This window comes from Artibeus jamaicensis, unplaced genomic scaffold, assembly GCF_021234435.1.
Source record: "Artibeus jamaicensis isolate MK-2021 breed Jamaican fruit bat unplaced genomic scaffold, CSHL_Jam_final scaffold_804, whole genome shotgun sequence".
Taxonomy (NCBI): Eukaryota; Metazoa; Chordata; class Mammalia; order Chiroptera; family Phyllostomidae; genus Artibeus; species Artibeus jamaicensis.
This window is the reverse complement of record NW_026522055.1, coordinates 1080233-1099700: the sequence shown is the minus strand read 5'-3', so window position 1 is coordinate 1099700 and position 19468 is coordinate 1080233. Positions and strand designations below refer to the sequence as shown.

Below are 19468 nucleotides of genomic sequence, written 5' to 3'. Positions count from 1 at the left end.
GCAAACTGGACTTACCAGCAGCTACAAGAAGGAACTGCCTCAGCCGGGATGAAAAAGCTGTGCTGGACGATGCTGATGGGAACAAGAAACTGGAAAGAAGCACTGAGCAAACAGGAAGGAGGCGCCCTTTTTCTTCCCCCAGGCGTCCGTGGTCTCTTTGGTGCCCCCTACTGGCAAAGGGTAGCATGGCTGGTGGGCTAAGCAGAAGTGCGGGGTTTTTTTTCTGTTGTTGTTTTGGGGTTTTTTTTTTTGAGTCCCAATGTCAGATTCAAAGCCCGGAAGAGGGGAGGGGATTGGAAACCAAGAGATAATGGCTTGATAACTGGCACACACATTGCCGTGGTCCAGCGACAATGAGTAATCCAGTTCTGCACCCCTAAGTTCCAAATGTATTTTTAAAAGAGTACTTGACGGAATGAGAGACTATTTTCCTGTAAAGGCAGTCTGAATGTTGTGCTGATGTTTTGTCTATCCATATGACATCTTAGATGCAAATTCAATCAAAATGTCAATTAGATTATTTTTGCCATTGGTTTTAAATTGAGAGAAGGGAAAGAGAGAAACATGTATTTTGTTGTTCACTTATTTATGAATTTATTGGTTGATTCCAGGATGTGCCCTGACCAGGGATTGAACCTGAAACTTTGGTGTATTAGAATGATACTCTAACCAACTAAGCTACCAGGCCAGAGCCCCAATAAACTTATCTTTCTTAGGATTTAACCCTATTTATTTATTTATTTATTTATTTAATTTATGATGTTATTTCTTTTTAGAGGGGAAGATAAGGAGAGAGAGGGAGAGAAACATCAATGTGTGGCTGCCTCTCATGCCCCCCCCCCCCCACCAGGGACCTGGCCTGCAACCCAGACATGTGCCCTGACTGGGAACCGAACTGACAACCCCTTGGTTCCCAGGTCTGCGCTCAATCCACTGAGCCACACCAGCCAGGGCTTAACCCAATTATTTTAAAGGTCTTCTAAAAAAATAAAGAAATGAGAGAAGCAAAGATTTTTGTTTCTAGAAAGAATAGGATCGGTCTAAAACCAATATATTAAAACATAAGTTAGCACTAATCAGTGTGGTCCTGAAAGATTAAAAATATGATGAACATTAAAACTTCATATGTATTTGACAGAAGTCATCATAAAGCAACCAAGAATAGTGAAATTATTCAAAATATTACTTGGGGGATTAAAACTGTACAATTCGGTGCCATTAATGACACTCACGTTATTGTGTGAGCACCACTGCTATCCATTTCCAGAACGTTTCATCATCCCAATGAGAAAACTGTGCCCATTCAACAAAACCTCCTCATTCTCTATTCCTCCCTCCTCCCAGATCCTGGCAACCACCAGGAACATCTTTTCATGGGCTTATTGGCCATTTGTGTATCTTCTCTGGAGAAATGTCTATTCAAATCCTTGGCCCACTTTTACTGACATTGTTTGGTTTTGTTGTTGTTGTTGAGCTGTAGGCTTTCCCGATATTAATTCCTAGTGAGACACTTTGTGAATATTTCCTCCCATTTTGTGGGTTTTCTTTTTTCCTCCATTGATTGTCCTTTGAGGCATAGCTTTTAATGCTGATGTAGTCCGACTTATTTCTCCTTTTTGCTGCCTTATCCAAGAAATCACCGCCACATTCAAGGGCATGAAGTTTTTCTCCTGCTTTAAGAATGTAAAGTTTTAGCTCTTACGCTGAGGTCTTTGATCCATTTGGAGTTGATTTTTGCATTTGGGGCGAGGTAAGGGTCCAACTTTGTTCATTTAAATGTTGGGATCCAGTTTTCCCAGACTTTTGATCCAGGGTTTCCAGAGCATTCTTGGCACCCGTGTCAAAGTTCATCTCACCATACATATGAGCGTTTATTTCTGGCCTCTCTATTCTATTCCATTGGCCCATGTGTCTGTATTTACACCAGTATCACACAATTTTGCTTATAGTAACATTAAAACAAATTTTGAAGTCAGGAAGTTTGATTCTTCTCCAACTTTGTTCTTCTTTTACAAGATGGTTCTAGCTCTTCAAAGTAGAGTGGATTTCCCTACTTCTGTGAAAAATGCCAGTGGGATTTTGACAGAGACTGCGCTGAATCCATAGAACACTTTAGATAGTCCTGACATCTTTGCAATGTTAAGTTTTCCAACCCAGGTTCACAGGACGTTAACAATTCTTAATTGCATTAAGTGGCTCACAGTGCGGGCTCACGTATTCCTCACACCACCACGCTAGTTCACTTGATCAATTAACATCACGTGAACTGGAGAAGAATTGGTAAGTGCATTGGAGGTATTGATAAGACACTTGCGCTCCAGAGTGTGGACAGTTGGCGCTGGAGCAGCAGGGGCTGAGCTGAGAGCATGTGGGATTGTTTAACTGGAACTGGATGGTTGGGTTAGGGAAGCTGGAGGTGGGAATGCAGTAAACAGGGCTGGGAGGAGGGCTTGTCACTGAAGTTGTGATGGTAACTGCTGACTCACGGTCGGCCTGGGGATGGATGGCACCTTTGCTCCTCCTCCGCCCCTGCCCAGCCCAACAGCAGAGCGATACCACACACCCAGTTCACACGTCTTTATTGGACCAGGTGTGGGATTTCCAAACCCAAACAGGCTACCTCCGTCCTGCACCAGCCCAGCTGTAAGACCCTCCCACTGGGTCCTGGGGAGACCAGCTCCCCATTGGGAGGAATCAAAAGTTGGTGGATGGCGTGGGTGCCCTGGAGCCCCTAGTGTGGCAGGACAGAGACCCACATCTGCTCCCCGAGTCCTCCTGCCCAAGCCCTCTGCGCCCTCGCTTCAGCCGCTGCCCCTCCTGGAATAGGGCGGCCACATCCAACAGGGAATCTTCAATGTGCTGCCCCAACCGGTGGGAATCCTGGAAGGAGACACAGGTCACGTTCAGGGGAAGCTTGCAGGGGGCTCATGCAGACTGAGAAACAAGAGGGCTGGCATCCCTAACTCTTGGGTCTGAGGGAGAAAGGGCTGGGCGGTCTGGACTCTTGGGCTGGAGCGGAGAGAGCTAGGAATCCAGACTCCTGGGTCCAGAGGGAGAAGGTGGCAGGGTGGTGGTTCTGGGTGTTCAAATTGTCTCACCGTTTTTGCACTTGATTTTTTGCTGGAGATGTGGAAGGTGATCGTGTCATCCCCCATGAAGATGTAAGAAACACCGTAACCATGGTCATCGACCTGAAAGGGGATGGAGTGAGAGGCACAAAATATCCCCAAGTGCCCTTCCTACACCACCACGCAGGAGTGCAGACCTCCCTCCCTCAGGCCCCAGTCCCACTCACAGGCCCAAATCCACCACCGGAGGAAACGTAGTCGGGGTAATTGTGGACATCAAACAGGTGGGTTTGCTGAACAGGGATCTGACTCGTGGCCAGATGCCACTGCTCTGAGTGAACCTGAAGGGGCAGGAGACGGTCACACATGCTATAAAGACAGACCCGCCAGTCTGCGCCCCGTGGCGCAACTCCAACCCACAGAGCCCCATCCCCTTCTGACCTCCTGCCCTGGCTGCCCAGTTTCCCTAAATCTGCCCCATCTGCAGCTCTGCCTTTCCCCTTCCAGACCACACCTCTCTGCTCGGCCCAGAAGCCCCTCCTTCTCCCCTGGCTCCGCCCCTCTCCTTCCCTTAGTCCCGCCCCTGTCTCCACAACCACGCCCCTTCCTTCTAGCTGACTGGGTCCCTCTCTTCTCTGAGCAGCTTCTCTCCTTTCTTTCTAAGACTACACCCCTCTCCCCTGCTCTCCCGCCTTTTCCATCTCTGCCCTTACCCTTCCTTACTCTCCTGTCCCAGGCTCTCCCTAGCTAAGAAGAAAGTCCACTCTGCTGTTACTTCCTGTTTCCAACATCACCCTTCTTTGCCGTTTTCCTGTCGCCCTACCTGGTCCAGAAAGGGCGACGGGCGGCGGAGGAATTGGGAGACGACGTGGAGTGCGAAGAGGTGGCGGTCAACCCCCTGTCCGCTCATTGCTGCCTTCAGCAGAGCCTGGTGCTTATTCACCGCCAAGCGGAACAGGGCAAGGCACTGTGGGTCCTGGGGTCCCCGGGGAGGCCACGGGTCATGGAAAAACAGGAAGTGGGCTTACTGCTGGGGTCTGCCACACCCTTGGCCTCCACCCAGCTTGCAACATTCCTGCAAAGTGGGGACAGCAACTCTGTTTCACGGGGGGAAACGGGTTCAGCGATGGGGTGGGGGGAGGAGCCACTTGCCCCGGGACACACAGGAAGGCGGAGTCAGATGGGCTCCCAGGCCTCTCTGATTTTCCCAAATTGGTTCCATGTGGTTCCATGGAACCACACAGGCAGCGGGGAGAGGGAGCAGAGGGGCCTGGGGGTCTGAGCAGTGAGGTGATACAGGGAGCATGAGCCACGCTGCAAATGGAAGTCACAAGGTCACACAGAGGTTAAATAGAGAGCTGCGTGTGGCAAAAGGTCTCCCTCTGGGATGCTCCCCCCGTGCCCTGGGAGACCCCCCCATTAAAGCATGTGTCACACTGTGCTGAACTATCTCTGTCGCTCCCCATCAGTGAGTTCCTTGAGCCCAGAGGCCAGGCCCAGTTCCTCCCCGTCCCTAGGGGCACTCATAGGGCCTTGGCCCTGCGGAGGTGCTCCAGGCCCGTCTGCGGATGTACGAGCAAGGGCGGGGAAAGGACCGAAGCCTCCGCCGAGGCTCACACCCACTGTCTTCTCCTTGTCCGCCATGGCTCTCACGAAGTGGCAGGCTTCCCGGGTGCAAGGCCGAACGGTCTCTGTCCGGCCTTCCAGGAACAAGCGGGTCATGGTAGACTCGTAGGTCAAGCAGAATCGACCCCTGTCCTGGGGGAGGAAGAGAGGAGGGGCCTCAGGAAGTCTCCATGGACTTGACCCCCCCAGACCCCCCCCCACAACTGTGCAGTTGAGAGAAACCAAGATGCTGGACCCACAAGAGTCATGTGAGGGGCTGACGAGGCCAGTCTCGGAGAGCCAGGGAACCGAGGTCCCCAGAGGGCGGGGCCTGGGGTCCCGAAACCCAACTGACCCGGAAGTGGGCCAGCTGCAAGGCCACCTGGACGAAGCTGTTTGAGGAGAGGTGGCAGCGTTTGATGAAGCTCTTGCCAAAGTGGGAGAAGGGAAAGACATGGCAGTCGATGTCTCCAGACAAGGTCCTGGCTGCCCGCAGGGCAAGAGAGATGGACGTGTGGACCTGCCGGAGGAGGAGGGGCAGGGGGAAGGGTGACCGAGCATGGGGTTAGAGGTGGGGGTGGGGGATGGAGCTAGGGTTGGGGTCGACAATGGAAACTGGGACAAAGGAGGGAATGGAGCTGAAGGGCTGGGTTAAAGATGGAGATAGGGATGTCACTGGGTCAGGATGGGGTTGGGGCTGGGATGGAGTCAGGGCAGAGGTTTCAGCTGGATCCGGTGGTGGGAACAGGACTGACTTTAGGTGTGGCGGTGGTGTTGGGACGGAGATGAGTTTGGGGGGAGATGGAGTTAGGGAGAGACTGATGGAGACATGTGGCTGGGGTTGGGTTGAGGGTGGAATCGGTAGCGGGGATGGAGTTAGCGCTGGGAATGGGGTTGATCTTGGGGTTGAGATTGGGGGTGGGGATGAATCAAAGCCAGGGATTTGGGAGCTCGGAGGAGAGAGGCCTGGAACCCCAGACTCACCTTGTCTGGAAGGTCCCAGTGCAGCCGCTGGGGCTGGGGCAGGGAGGGGTCCGGATGCCCCTTGCAGTGGCCGTCCACCGAGTAGCCCAGCTGGAAGCATTCTGTGGCCAGAGTGAACTGTGTACAAACGGAAGCTGTCAGAGCCCCTTCCTCTCTCTGGTCCAAGGGCCATCTAGCCAGGGACCTGTTTTATCAGTCCCTTCTGGGCATGGGGCCAGTCCCTGAGAAGGAGAAAGCCCTGATGTTCACAAGTTCGTTCTCAGGTTCAAATTCACTGAGAGCAGGACTGGCACTAACACCCAGCTGGTGCTTACTAACCTTGTACTTCTCTCCGATTGAGCACCTACTACCTCCAGCCTTCCATTTCTCTTTATCTTACTACGGGACACCTCCTCATTTAAAGTCGATATGCAGATGCCCTGGCTGGTGTGGTTCAGTGGATTGAGTGCTGGTCTGAGAACCAAAGGGTCACCAGTTCGATTCCCAGTCAGGGCACATGCCTGGGTTGCAGGCCAGGTCCCCAATATGGGGCTCACAAGAGGCAACCACACACTGATGTTTCTCTCCCTCTCTTTCTCTCTCCCTACCCCTCTCTAAAAATACATAAATAAAATGTAAGAAAAAAAAAGACTAAATAAAATAGAGAAAATAGACTGGACGGGACTAAAAGATAAAAGAAAATCCAGCCCTTTCACCTGATGAAGGGGAAACTCAGGCCCAGAGGTGGGGAGTGACTTGCCCAAGGTCACACAGCCAGCCAGAGCCCTTGAAAGGGGGTTCTGATTCAGTGTGATGTGACCAAAAAGCCTCACATTCTGGTCTCAGAACATTCTGGATTCACACTCCCGCTCTGCCACCCCTGGTTCTGGGAGTCTGGGCAAATCACCTCCCTCTTGGAGCCCCAATGGCCCATTGGTCAAAGAAAGGTCATCATCCCAGACCCCCTTTGCTGGGTGGCCCTGGTCCGCTTTCTGCCTCTCTCTGAGCCTCTGCTTTCCCTCTGACCCGGAGTCCCTGGAGGAGAAAGTCTTTGGAAACCAGGGTGGCGGCCCCCAGGGCGGGGCTGGTGGGAGCCGGCTGCCCTACCTGCCACATATGCCCTGGGGTGGGGCAATCCGCCCAGGAGTGCTCCACACTGAGGCCCAGCTTCCCATTGGAGAAGACGATGAGGGTGAAGGATTTGTCGTACCAGCTGCAGGCAGAGAGTTCAGAGGGGTCACCAAACAGTGGGCCCCGGGAGGGAACCCCGCGTGCTCTGAGGGACTTGTGGCGATTTTAGGGCGGGCAGGTTTTTCTGAAATCGGGGCTGGTGTGGGGGCCTCTAAGAGGGTGGGGCCCCCGACTGGTGGTTCTGGATGGGCTCTGAGGCATGTCTAAGGTTTGAAGAGATGGGAGATTTTGAGGGGATGCACTGAGAAGGTTCTAGGTTTACGAGGTGCCGGAGGTCAGGGAGAAATTCCTAGGGGCCGCAAAGATCAGAGTGATGACCGGTGGGCATCTGAGAAGTTGTCTGAGGATCTCTAGGTCTGGGGGTCCCAGGTCTGGGGTCTTGGGTTTAGGGTGCCAGCATTCACACCTGAGGATTCTGTGGTTCTGTGTCTGAGGTTCCCCAGGTTTGAGGTTCTGCCTCTGGGGAGACTGGCTCTGAGGGTCCAGGTCTGAGGTTGGGGGGGTCCCAGGGTCTGATTCCCCAGGTCTCTGATTCAGGGGTCCTCAGGTCAAGGAGGCCCTTGGATCTGGAGATGCCCCAGGTTCTGGGGCCCCTGGTCTGCGTGTCTAGTGCCCAGAGTCTGAGGTCACAGGTCAGGATGGGGTCCCGGGGCTCACCCACCGGTCATGACCGTTGCCAGCCAGCAGGGCATGGGCATATGCATCCAGCGATACTGCAGGGTCCTCCCTGGTGAGCCCCGCAGGCTCAGAGTCCAGCGATACAAAGAAAGCGGCCCCTTCCACGGCCTCCAGGGCATCCTCTGCCTGGCTTTCCAGTGACTTCCGCACCTGGGCCCACATGTCCCTGTTGGGGGACGTGCCTGAGCCCTTCGCCCTGCCCAGCCTCCCCTGGGCTCCCAAACCCCGTTCTTCCGTAACCCTGGGGTGGTGGATGGTGCTCTGAGCCCCCTGACCTCCCATCCGCACCTGGGAGCTGCGGTCAGGGCCGCCAGATGCTCCTCGTGAGGGCAGGCGGGTGAGGGGTCATCCAGGATTCGCTGAAACTGCTGCTCCAGGGCCCGAGGGGAGAGCAGGCCGCTTTGGGAGTGGGTCCCCACGCGGAAGAATCGACCCCGGTGGAAGACGGCCACGTGTCGGCTGTCCCGAAGGTGGCGGATGTGGTCTTGGGTGGCGTGGGCAGACGTGTGGAGACCAGGAAGGTCGAAAACATTATAAGAAAAAAAAAATAGCAACCACCTATTAGGAGGCACTTCGTGTGAATTACACTGTTCTCAGCTCCCATTTACTCCACACTCCCCTATGGTTCCTTATTACCCCATTTTAGAGATGGAGCAACTGAGGCTCAGAGAGGGTAATAATTTGCTCAGGGTCACACAGCTAGGGAGAGGGCTGGGATTCAACCCAGGCAGGCTGGCTCCCATAAATATACTCAGATACGACATTGTTCCACCTCTGTCAGAAGGGGCCTCACCTTTCTGGACCCCAGGAATACGCGTCGTGTTGAATATCCTCTCATACTGGGCAGAGCATAAGGGCCGCATTCCCATTAGTAAAGTCTGCGGGAGACAGACCATGGGCTGGTTGGTGAACTGGCTCCCAGGACCCTTTTGTCCGCGATGGCCTTGGGACCATGGCCTCTGTCCAAAGCCCACGGAGGCGGCCCCCTTACCGGCAGGATCTCCTGGCGGTTCAGGCGGTGGCGGTAGAGGAGGAGGGCGTGGACAGCATTCCCGGCTCGAGCAGCCTGCACTGGCGTGGGGGTGACGTACAGGAAGTCCTGGGGACCAGTGGAGGGCACAGCAAAACGCCTGGGGTCAGGTTTGCCCCAGGTGGGGACACTGACCCCCAAACACAGGTCCTGATCCCAACAGAGGGCGGACAGGGAATTTGGGACTGTGATTTGGGTCACTGACCCTAAACCTCACTTTCTACCCGGACATCCCAATCCTAGACCCAGGAACTGTGACCCCACCCCACCCCCCAGTTCCTAGTCCCCTTCTTCCTTTCTCACCATCATGTAATAGTTACTGTTCACCATCAGCGAGTTCCGGGAGCGCAGGTACACAAATTCTTCCCACCAGTCACTGACCTGGGAGTGGGCGAGAGACAGACGCTGCTGAGGTGGCTGGGGCCCAGGTGCGGGGGAGGGGATGTGGGAGACAGTGGGAGGGTTGGGTCACCCAAGACTTTGTGTTCATAAGCAACTGTGGGAGGGACAAGAATTAAAGGGAGGTGATCAACTCTGGCTAGTGTGGCTCAGTGGACTGAGTGCCCGCCTGCAAACCAAAGGGTCACCAATTCTATTCCCAGGCAGGGCACATGCCTGGGTTGTAGGCCGGGTCCCCAGTAGGGGGCGCATGAGAGGCAACCACACATTGATGTTTCCCTCTCTCTCCCTCCCTTCCCCTGTCTAAAAATAAATAGTCTTAAAATAAATAAATAAATAAAGGCAACCATCCTTGGCAGAGCCCAGGCCACTCCCACCACCCCGCCACCACCTCTCAAGACCAGCCCCCTTTCAATTCGCACAGTAAAGCCTCCTTGTTTCCAGCCCACGCCCATAAATTTGCCCACTTCCTCACCTTCGCTCGAGCTGTGCCTTCGCCAACCTGACAGGTTCAGATCCCCTTCAACCCTCAAGACAGCCCTCATACCCTCTCCTCCTGGAGCCCGGGTCCTCTGGTCCTCCTCCGACCACCCCCAGACACTCACCCCTCCCAGTCTGTCCTGTTATTGCTCCGCCCGCCCACCCGCACCCCCTTCCTGGCAGCGATTTCTGGCCATTTACGGGCACCTTGTGAGCCGAGCTTTGGGACTCTATGTCTCAGTTTTTCACGGAGCTCAACTCATTGTGCAATCAAGGGTCACCTCCTGCACCCCCGGAATAGAATCCCATTTGAGGAAGATGTTTCCTTGAACAGAGAGAGGTTGAAAGGAAACTATTCTGGGGGCGGGGCTTACGGTGTAGACTGGCCAGGGTCTGTCCGAAATGTTGTTTGGGTCCCGCAATTAAGGTGGAAATGCTGGAGGGTTAAGGGCAGAGCTCCAGATGTGGGCGGGTCCTGGAGGCGGAGTTTGGATGATTGGAAAATCCATTAGAATGTGGGAGCATGGAAGGAGGCCCCGAGACTGTGGCAGATGATAAGTGCTGCGAATACTGTAGAGTACAGAGGAGCTTGGAATATTGGAGCATCTGGGGCTGAGTTTATATTATTGGAGTGTGGGGGCGGGGCTTAGACAATTGAGCATGGGCGGGACTCGTATTATTATGCATGGACAGGCTCGGAACGCTCCAATCGCTGCAAGGCCTGGTGGTTGTGGGAGGGGGCGAAAGGCGGGGCAACGTTAGGCCAGGGGGCTCAGAAGCTTTGCCTTTGCAAAGCGGGACTCACGTAATTGGACGCCCACCAGGATTTGAGCCGCAGGTACCACTGCAGCAATGATGCCTGCAGCTTCAGGAATTCCTGCGCTAGGCCCGCCATCCAGTCAAAGTCCTCGTCCGAAAGGACAGGCCGGACAGATTCCAGGTACTGAGAGGAGAGGCGGAGAAGGGGGTCGGTTAGACCCCCCTGCCCACCACGCCCATCTCGCTGGCCTTCCTTCCCATCCCCAGGTACCAGGCCCACCTTGCGCACGGTGTCCTGCACGGAGGGCACGGGCTGGCGTGGCAGGCAGCGCTGGTAACTGAAGAGCATCGGATGACGGCCGGAGAAGATGCGGACCAGGGCCTGGAGGCATGTGGGAGGTACTGGGTCATTAAACCCCTCACTAAGTCTGGGGACCCGGGCGGAGTGTGTACAGCAGCCCACAGAGAATGGGACAGGGGAGGAGCCCTGCACTTACCAGCCAAGTCTTGGTGGGTGAGGACATGGCTCCGTGGGGTTCGAGGAGCCAGCCGTGGTAGGACAAAAGCAGCCTCAGAGCCACGTGAAGCGTGAAGATCAGGGCTCCCCACAGACAGGACGCAAACAGTGCGGCCGCCAGGAGCCCTCGAAGCCTGTGGTGCTGTCCACCCCTGGGGAAGGGAATGAGGATGGGTCTGGGTCTCCTGGCCTCAGAATCCCCTCCCGCCCAGCCTCACTCGGCCTCTGTCCTTCCTCACATCCCCTTACTCCGGCTGTTGGAGGCTTACTTTGCAGAGTTGGAGTCCGTCACAGAAGTCCTTTCCTCATTTCGTAAAGTAGGCATGGTCCTCTCTGCACATCCTCCCCCCTCCTCCCAGGACTGTGGGACACCCAGCTTCTAAAATCTCTTCTCATGGAAATTGATAGGTGCTTGATTAGTGGTATTTTTTTTTATTAAAGGGACACCTTTTCTTCCCAGTTAGCGTGTTACACTCTGCAGTGTGGCCCTTGGACCAGCAGCATTGGCACTACCTGGGAGCTTGGAAATGCGAAGTCCAGGGCCCACCCAGCCCTAGTAAGACAGAGTCTGTGGGCGTGGGGTCCGGCAATCTCTGTTTTTTTTGTTGTTGTTGTTTTATAATTTAATTAATTAATTTTTTTGAGATTTTAATTAATTTATTTATGTTTAGACAGAGGGGAAGGGAAAGGGGAGAAAAAGAGGAAAAGAAACATCCATGTGTGGTTGACTCTCATGCGCCCCCTACTGGGGACCTGGCCCACAACCCAAGTGTGTGCCCTGACTGGGAATTGAACTGACTACCCTTTGGTTTGCAAGCCAGAACTCAATCCACTGAGCCCCACCATCCAGGAAATCCATGTTTTAGCAAGCCTTCCCCAGTGGTTCCCAATCAAACTCAAGTTTAGGCGACTCCGGTTTACAGAAAATCTAGATGTCTGCAAAGTTAGGAAGAGACAAGGGAGCAAACCCCACCCAGAGGATTTAGGGCAAGTCTCTCCCCTCTGCACACTGGGGAAATCTAGCCTTCCTGGAGATTTCCGCCTCTGTTCCAAGATCTGCCCTCTGGAGCTGTCTGCACAAAACCTTTGTTCCTCCCCTTGGAGGAACCCTTGGAGACTAATCCAAGGATTAGAACCTGTCACTTCATTGTCTTCTGATTGCCGAAGCTCCCCCCTCCCCACCGAAGGTGACAGCGACACCTGCAGTATTACAACCAGAGCCATTTAACAGCCTCCTGGCACTGGACTGCATATTCCACGTGCACGATTTTAATTTTTCCAACAACCCTAAGAAGCAATTATTATTACCCCCTTTTAACAAATGAAGATGCTGACACCTAGATCGAAGTCTCTCACCTAAGAGTACACTGGAGACTAGCAGAGTTCACACAGGCATTTGCATATATAACCATACCTGGGCATTTTTCAGTTTGTCAGCAGCCCTCTTAACAAAAAGCAGTCGGGATGGAAAATGTACAGTGAGGAGACAGGAAATCACCTCCTTTCTATTGAGGCTGTGCCTTTGTTAATCTGTCCCAGAGTAGGGCTCACTGGTTGCTTTTCTTTAGCAGACACGGTGCACTGATAGAGAGCCTTGCTGGGTGAAGGGAAAGGGAGCAGCAAGGCTACTGGGCTGCAGCAGGGAGCTCACCAGTCTGGCAGCAACTCTTTAATCTTCTCCGTCAGTCCTAGGGAAGGGTCCAGCTGGAGGAACCAGGCGAGCTGGATGGCACTGAAGAGGAAGAGCCAGCTGAGGGGGCTGGCAGGGAACACACCAGTGAGAAAGTCGTTCTGTGGGGAAGAAAGGGCATGCATTCGATCCCATCCTCTAAGCACAGTCCTGCGGCATGGACGGGGCACCCAGCGTGTGCTGGGTCCTGAGCTGGGTGAAATCGGGAGGAACCCATGAGAGCCAGACCAATCAAAGATGGAAGCGAAGCATGAAACTGACCACACAATGATCCCAAACCCCCCTACATGCTCCCTTTGACACCTCATCATGTCAAAGGACACACCTGGGAAGCTGGTGCATACTCTGCTGAGCTCCCCCCCCCCAATATCTCTCCTAAAACTCCCACCTTCAGATAAGAGATAAAAACCTTTAAGACAAAGGACCCAGTGTACACTCCCCCTTGCGCACATCCGTACCCGCCCCCTTTCCTCAGGCACGTACTTTTGCTTTCTCCTAAACTCTAGCGGTCCCCATGAGACTTCCATCCAGGGGAGCAGTGGGCAGCGGCAGCTCACCCCCTGAATCTGTCTCCAAGGCCCCCCTTTTGCATTTGTGGTGTTTCCTGTGCCCACACGGCACAGCGTAGCTCAATGCCATCATTGCAACTCATTTCCTGGGTCCACACGGCCCGGCACGGCTCACGTCCTCTACCTCCGTGACTTCCCTTCCTTCATCAGGCAGCCCAGCCAAGGCTCACTCCTGTTGCTGTGATCTGGCTTCTACCTTAAGCCCTTCCTTTGTTCCACCGCCTGGAGCTCCTGTAAATATCCTCTCAACATCACCTGGACTCGTGTCTGAAATTTTTCCTCCATGAATGTAGCAACCCACACATTCCAGATCGTGCCAGGACAGAGACCTGCCTCAGTCTCGGTCCCTTTGTGGTGACAAAGAAACTGAGAAGGAACTTTGAAGAACTCACCCAAGGCCACACAGCCAGGAAGTGGGGGAGCTAGGGTTTGAACCTAGGTCCTCTGGCTCCAAAGTCCACTATCAACCAGTCAGACCATTGGATGCCTTGGGACCCTAATGCAGCGGGATGCACAGTCGCTACAAGATGCAAACCTCTGAGGTCTATTGTGTCTCCGAATCTGGAACCGTGTCCTCTTGCTGCTGGACGACCTGTTATGTGCTGGATACTATGCCACGTGCTTGGCCCACTTCCCATAATTCACCACAACCCTCCGGCACAGGTACTGGGACTACATTCTAGAAAAGCAGCCCGGGACAGTGGGCATTGTCACGGCTCTAGAAGCAGACTGCCTATTCGGGCTCTGCCGCTAGTTCTGCGTCTTAACAGCTGTGCGACTTTGGTAAAGTGAAAGCACCTCTCTGGGCTTCTATTTACTCGTCTGTAAAATGGGACTAATGTAGGTCTACCTTAGAAGGCCCTGATAAACAGTGGAGTTAGAGGGCTTGGTCCGTGTAGAGCGGGGGACACAGTGCTAACTCATGTGATTTTTTAGACATGAGGAAGCAGCCCTGGCTGGTGTGGCTTCACTGGTTGGGGCATCATCCCAATGGAAAGGTTTCAGGTTTGATTCCCAGACAGGGCATGTGCCTAGGCTGCGAGTTTGCTCTCTGGCCCAGGTGCGTATAGGAGGCAACTGATCGTTGCTTCTCTCTCACCTAAATGTTTCTCTCTCTCCCTGCTTCTCTCTCTAAAAGTAATGAATGTCCTTGGGGAAGGAGGGAAGGAAGAAGTCACCATGCCAGAGGTGACACAGCCCCTACATGGCACATAAGAATGGCAACACGGCAGCGGTCACTTCTGTGAGCCAGGCCCTCTGCTTAGAAAACCAATGCTAATAATACTCGAGGCAGCAAGGTCAAGGTTCCCATTTGAGAGATGAAAACACTGAGGCTTGGCGATGAGGCTGTGGAATCACAGCCCTGGTGTTGCTGAGGCCACAATCCTCACCCTGGGACCACCCTGGGACCACAGCTTCGGGGTGGCTCCTGGGGTCCCAAAGTAACAGAGGAAGGACATCAGAGCTCCAAGTGGCCACTGGGGAGATGGGGGGCTATGGGATAGAAAGAAAAGAGTGATTGTTATCACAATTAGCATTTAATATTGATGTGAAGATCTGGTGTAGGCCGTTGGCCGTAGAGACATTTGACTCTGCAAAGGGATTCAGGTCTTTCCTGTTAGGCAGACGTGACAGTCAAAATCCTTGACAATGCAGTTCCAGTCCAAGTCCATCTGTGAGCAGAGAAATTAGAACAGTGGCTGCCTTGCAGTGATGGGGAGGTGAGTGGGTGGGCAGGGGGAAACGCTGAATGGAAAAGAGCTCAAAGGAACATTTTCAAACGGCCGGTAATGCTACTTCTGTGGGGTGTTTACAGAAATGTTGTGAAAATTCACTGCACACTTAAAAAAAAAATCTGTGCATTGTTCTGGATGTAATTATGTCTTAGTTTCAATGTATATGCCTATTGTTCCTCTTTTTAAAAAGATTTTATTTATTTATTTTTAGGGAGCGGAAGGACACAAACATCAATATGGGGTTGCCTCTCAGGCGCCCCCTACTGGAGACCTAGCCTGTAACCCAGGCACATGCCCTGACTAGGAATTGAACCCATGACCTGTTGGTTCGAAGGCTGGAATTTGGCCCACTGAGCCACACCAGCTGGGGTTGTTTTTTTTTCTTTCTTTCTTTCTTGCAAGTAGAACTCCATGAGTGAAGGATCTGTCTTGCTCCCTGTAGTATCCTCAGTGCCCAAGTGTCAGGTCCAGAATAATACTCCACAGCTATTTGAATAAAGAACAATGTTCTCAAACACTACCACCACCCTGGCCGGGTCGGGTCGCTCAGTGGGTTGGAGCATTGTCCCCTACACCCAAATGCTGCAAGTTCAACTCCCAGTCAGAACACATTCCTAGGTTGTGGGTTCCATCCCTGGTCCCCTGCTAGGGCCCGGGTTTTTCTCTCTCACTTCTCTCTTTCTCCCTTCTTCTCTCTTTTTAAAAATCAATAAGCACATCCTTGGGTGAGGACTGAATAAAAAACAAAAACCCTAACACTTACTCAGCACTTGCCATAGGCCAGGTACATCGTCCAGTGCTTACCTGTAAGAATTCATTTTATTCTTGTGACTGTCCTGTGAGGAAGGGGCCGTCATTACCCCTGTTTTACATGTGGGGAAACTGAGGCTCAGAGACGAGGACTTGCCCAAGGCCACACAGCCAGTAAGTGGCAGAGCCCGGATTCACACCCAGTCCTGGCTGACCCCACAGGCGTTGGAAGAGGAGGTGGCCAGCAGGGAGATTCTGGATGTAGACAGTGGCAGAGTTCTAGAAGCAGGTGCCCGGAAGCAGACATGGGTTCTGGTCAGATGGTAGGCATGGGCTTTCTAGAGCCAGGAGGGAGCAGGAGTTGGGTGTTTCCAGAACTGGGAGGCAGGGTTTGTAGGGATGGAAAGCACAGAATACAAATACTCCTGGAACAGGGGCCTTTGGGCACCTTCTTGGGGTGTGGACTACTACCTAAGATCTTGACTGGATCTGGGGGCTCTGGAAAGGGGAGCACCTGGTTAAAGCCTGGGGAGGAAAGGAAAAGATGAGAAGTGTCCCCTGGGAAGGGGACTGAGTTCTAGAAATTGGGGTGGAAGTTGCGTTTGGGGGGCGTGGAAAAAGTGGAGGGGGAGATCCCGGTACTGGGTGGAAGAGGCAAATAGGGGCTCCCTGTAGGTGAGGTTGAGAATCCCTGAAGTGAGCCAAAGACCGAGAAATGGCTTTAAGGAGTCCAGGAAGTGGACCCGGAAGCAGGTAACTGGATTCCCGGAAGGAAACCAAGCCATAGTCCTCCTCACCCAGAACCGGGAGAGATGCCTTTTCCAAGAGCGCAGTCCGGACAGGTAGATCTCCCGCAGCACCGGACCACCGAGCTCCGCTTCCGCCCCATCCGAGGTCAGTGAGGGTCGGAAGCCCACAGCCTGGCGGGCTTCAGCCATGTCCCGCTAGATCCCTGGGAGGAGGACAGACGGTCATTCTCTAAGTCCCCAGACCCCTCCTTCCGCAGACCTAGGAATATAGGATTCCAGCTTCCCCTTTCGGAGCACCTGAGGAATCTTGGGGTCCCGGCCTTACGCTCATGTTGGGAAGGGACCTCAGCTGGGGAACCCATACAGAGGCGGGAAGGATAACGCGTGTTAACCCTTCTTGTGACTCTGCTCAGCATGTGGTGCGGGGCCAGCAACTCCCCTGACTACAGGACTTTCAAGATTGGGGGTGGAGGGTGAGTTACGAGAAAAAGATTAGTCCTAGACCCAGTTCGAAACGAACCCCTGCCGGACGCTGGCGCGGTCCACCCCATTTCTGTTTTCCATTCCAAGGCAGGAGTGGGGTGGGGGTGGGGGGAGCCGTCTCCAAATTCATCCGCGCTGGGGTGGCCCAGGGTCCCCTCCCCCTCAACCCGGGCTGGAGGGGATGGGGGAGGGAGCGCCCTACTGCGCATGCCTCGCAGCCAGGGATGCTGAGGCTGCGAGCCGAGGCAAGGTTCGAGGACAAGTGATGGAGAGGCTTCTGTACCCAACCCAATACACAGGCCTCCAGCCCCTGCAGGAGCTCGGGGCCCCTCACGTCCGGTACTTACTACGCTGAGTCAGGGGTCCGCCGATGGGATCCTGGGACCAAGCCCGAGTACACCTCCCTGACCCCCGAATTAGAGCTCCGGACCCGCCTCCTACTTGCGTTTGTCCAACCCAGGAGTCCAGGACTGGGTCGACGGACCTCCGGAGCTCCCGCCTGCCCCGATTACCCAACATCCAAGAACCCCGATGTCTCGCGTGCGTGCCTCCCCTGGTATTCGAGTGCCTGGCTTTATCCCCGCCCCCTTCCAATCTCGGCCTTCTATCCCCGCCGCTTCCTATCCATCAGCGCTCTACGCCCGCCCCCTTCTAGTCCCGGCGTCCAATCCGGTCCCCTCTGTCCCTTCCCTAGCCCCGCCTCCATCTACTCCGCCGGACTCGCCATTTGGCCTCCTCCGTTCTACGCAGCATCTGTCACCTGAGCCCCAGGTACTTGGGCTCCCCAGTCCGCTTTCTCTGAAGAAGCTCGCCCCGCTCTCTTCGGGGAACGAGGCTCCACTTGGAACTCACAGCCTACCTCTGGGGTACACTCAAGTCACGCCCGTGGGGTACCAAGCTGGACCTGGAGCGGAATCTCAGTCCTACCTTCCCAGAGAGGGAGAAGAGCTGCTCTGGGGCCGGATCGGTCCACAAAAACCACCTACGGAAGGTGTAACTGCGTGGACTGAGTTGGTGCGAAGGAGGTGCTACAGTGGATTGGATTCAAGTTAGACAAAAGCGAAAACGTGCATGACAAAAGGAAAAAATGTACTAGGGACCGGGCTCAGGATGGGGCATAGACTGAAACACAGAAATCACATCGATTTGGCTCAGGGCGTTAATATTCTCTGTCCGTGCTGACTCGGGTGTGCCCGAGTCCGGGCTGGTCACAATTCAGACGGGGCAGGGAGGAAGGATAGATGATCTCTGAGTGAGCTCATGTGGAATTGGAGCCCCCCAAATAAAAAGTTGAGATTGTGGTCCCAATACACAGATGGGTAAACTGAGGCCAAAGATGTGCCAATGTCACGCAGCATGCTGGGCCCTGGGCTGGCCTCCTTTCTGCAGGCCGAGTTCCTGGAGACCAACCGAATTAGGGCTTCAGGCCAGCCATGCGCCTGGCTGTTGGGGTCCCGGGGCTTTGGGGGACTTCTCCGAGAGTTCCTTGGTGTAGTGGAGACAGTATGTGATCTTGGAAAGGTGTTGCATTTGGCAACACCCTGGAAACAGGTCCCCCAGTTCTGGGAGACCTGGTGTTGGGGCACCTGGGGAGGGTGACAGGGTAGAGGACCGAGAACACACGATCTGGCCTGGAGGAAGCAGATTGCCTCCCCAGTCCTCCAGAAGTGAAGACCCCGGGGTTGCCCCCTGCGGCCGAAAGAGGCAACAGGAGGGAATGGGTGTGCCTGGGAAGTGTGCTGGGCCTGGCAGGCCTTGGGGCAAACTTCTGAGTAGAGCCACCCCTCTGTGGCGCGACCCCGCCCCATTCCCACTGGATAACCCCCTTCAGGGTCCGGGGCTGCTGTAGCTCAGTGGAGTTGGGGGCCAGTCCCCGCTTTCTGATACAACAGGCCGGATGGACCCTGACACCACCAGGGCAAGAACCCAAGTGCCGCCTCCTACACCGCTCCCGGAGCGCCCTCACGGTGTGCTGGGGTGGCGGAAGCTACAGCACCCCCCCACCCTTTGGTCAGGGGTGGGAGAGCTGAGCCTCCAGGTAGAGGATGTGCAACACGGGTCCCAGAGGAGGTGGAAGGGCCAGGGTCCTGGGTCAACCTGACCTCACCCTCAACCCTGGAGACTCCCGATTCTCAGAGCCCAGGGGACTTGTGGAGAGGGGTCTGGACAATGTAGGACAGGTGCAGAGAGTTGCCTGCAGATAGGGACAGAGGGAGTGAGGGACAGAGGGAGTGTGAGCCGCAGCTCAGCCAGCGCGGACACCATCGTGGTGAACAGGCCAGTGCAGGCGAGGTGCCCTCCAGCCTCGGGCTCCAACGATCCCGAAACAGACACAGGGAAAGCTGTGGAAACACACTACGTGCTGAGCAATCCTGGTTGTGCCAGGCAGTGTCCTGGGGACGGAGACGCCATGCCTGCAGTGGTGGCTGGACAGATGACCCTGGCGAGCTAGGAAGGTCAGCGGGGCCTGGGTGTCCACGGGAGGTGCAGGGGTGCTGCTGCCGAGATGAGACACCCCCCGCCAGGTTCCGAGCCAGGCCAGAGGAAGCAGGTACACCCTGCCCCTCGGAATTCTGTCCCCAACTGCAGAGGGCAGGGTAGCAGTCACAGACAACAGCCCCGGCGTGGCCATGGGGGGTCCTGAACAGCAGAGGGGAGTGACGTGTATTCAGGGAAGCAGGGAGATGGCCTTCTGGGGAACTTTAGGACCCAGCTGTCCCAGAACCAACACTCCAAGGCAGAACCGTGCTCAGTGGGGACATAGAGTAGCAGAACCCCAGGGGGTGAGAAAGGGAAATTGG

General features: G+C 54.6%; 1 protein-coding gene across 2 annotated transcripts; it reads right to left on the bottom strand.

Moving 5' to 3' along the window:
* Positions 1–1162: 1162 nt before the first annotated feature.
* On the bottom strand, positions 1163–18989 carry CPT1C (carnitine palmitoyltransferase 1C). 2 transcript variants are annotated; one of them, XM_037140876.2, is made up of 19 exons: positions 17595–18989; positions 16233–16387; positions 12342–12481; positions 10671–10842; positions 10454–10555; positions 10220–10357; positions 8839–8916; positions 8497–8604; positions 8299–8383; positions 7794–7989; positions 7489–7671; positions 6744–6849; positions 5658–5774; positions 5029–5193; positions 4692–4826; positions 3892–4044; positions 3296–3409; positions 3099–3191; positions 1163–2880 (listed from the first exon to the last, which is right to left on the bottom strand). In XM_037140876.2, the coding sequence occupies exons 2-19, from the start codon at positions 16371–16373 to the stop codon at positions 2695–2697; spliced, it is 2412 nt and encodes an 803-aa protein (XP_036996771.2). In that variant the 5' UTR covers positions 16374–16387; positions 17595–18989; the 3' UTR covers positions 1163–2694. The 2 variants fall into 2 exon arrangements, with proteins under 2 accessions (XP_036996771.2, XP_036996770.2); XM_037140875.2 differs by lacking the exon at positions 17595–18989 and adding an exon at positions 17015–17261.
* Between the last annotated feature and the right edge of the window lie 479 nt (positions 18990–19468).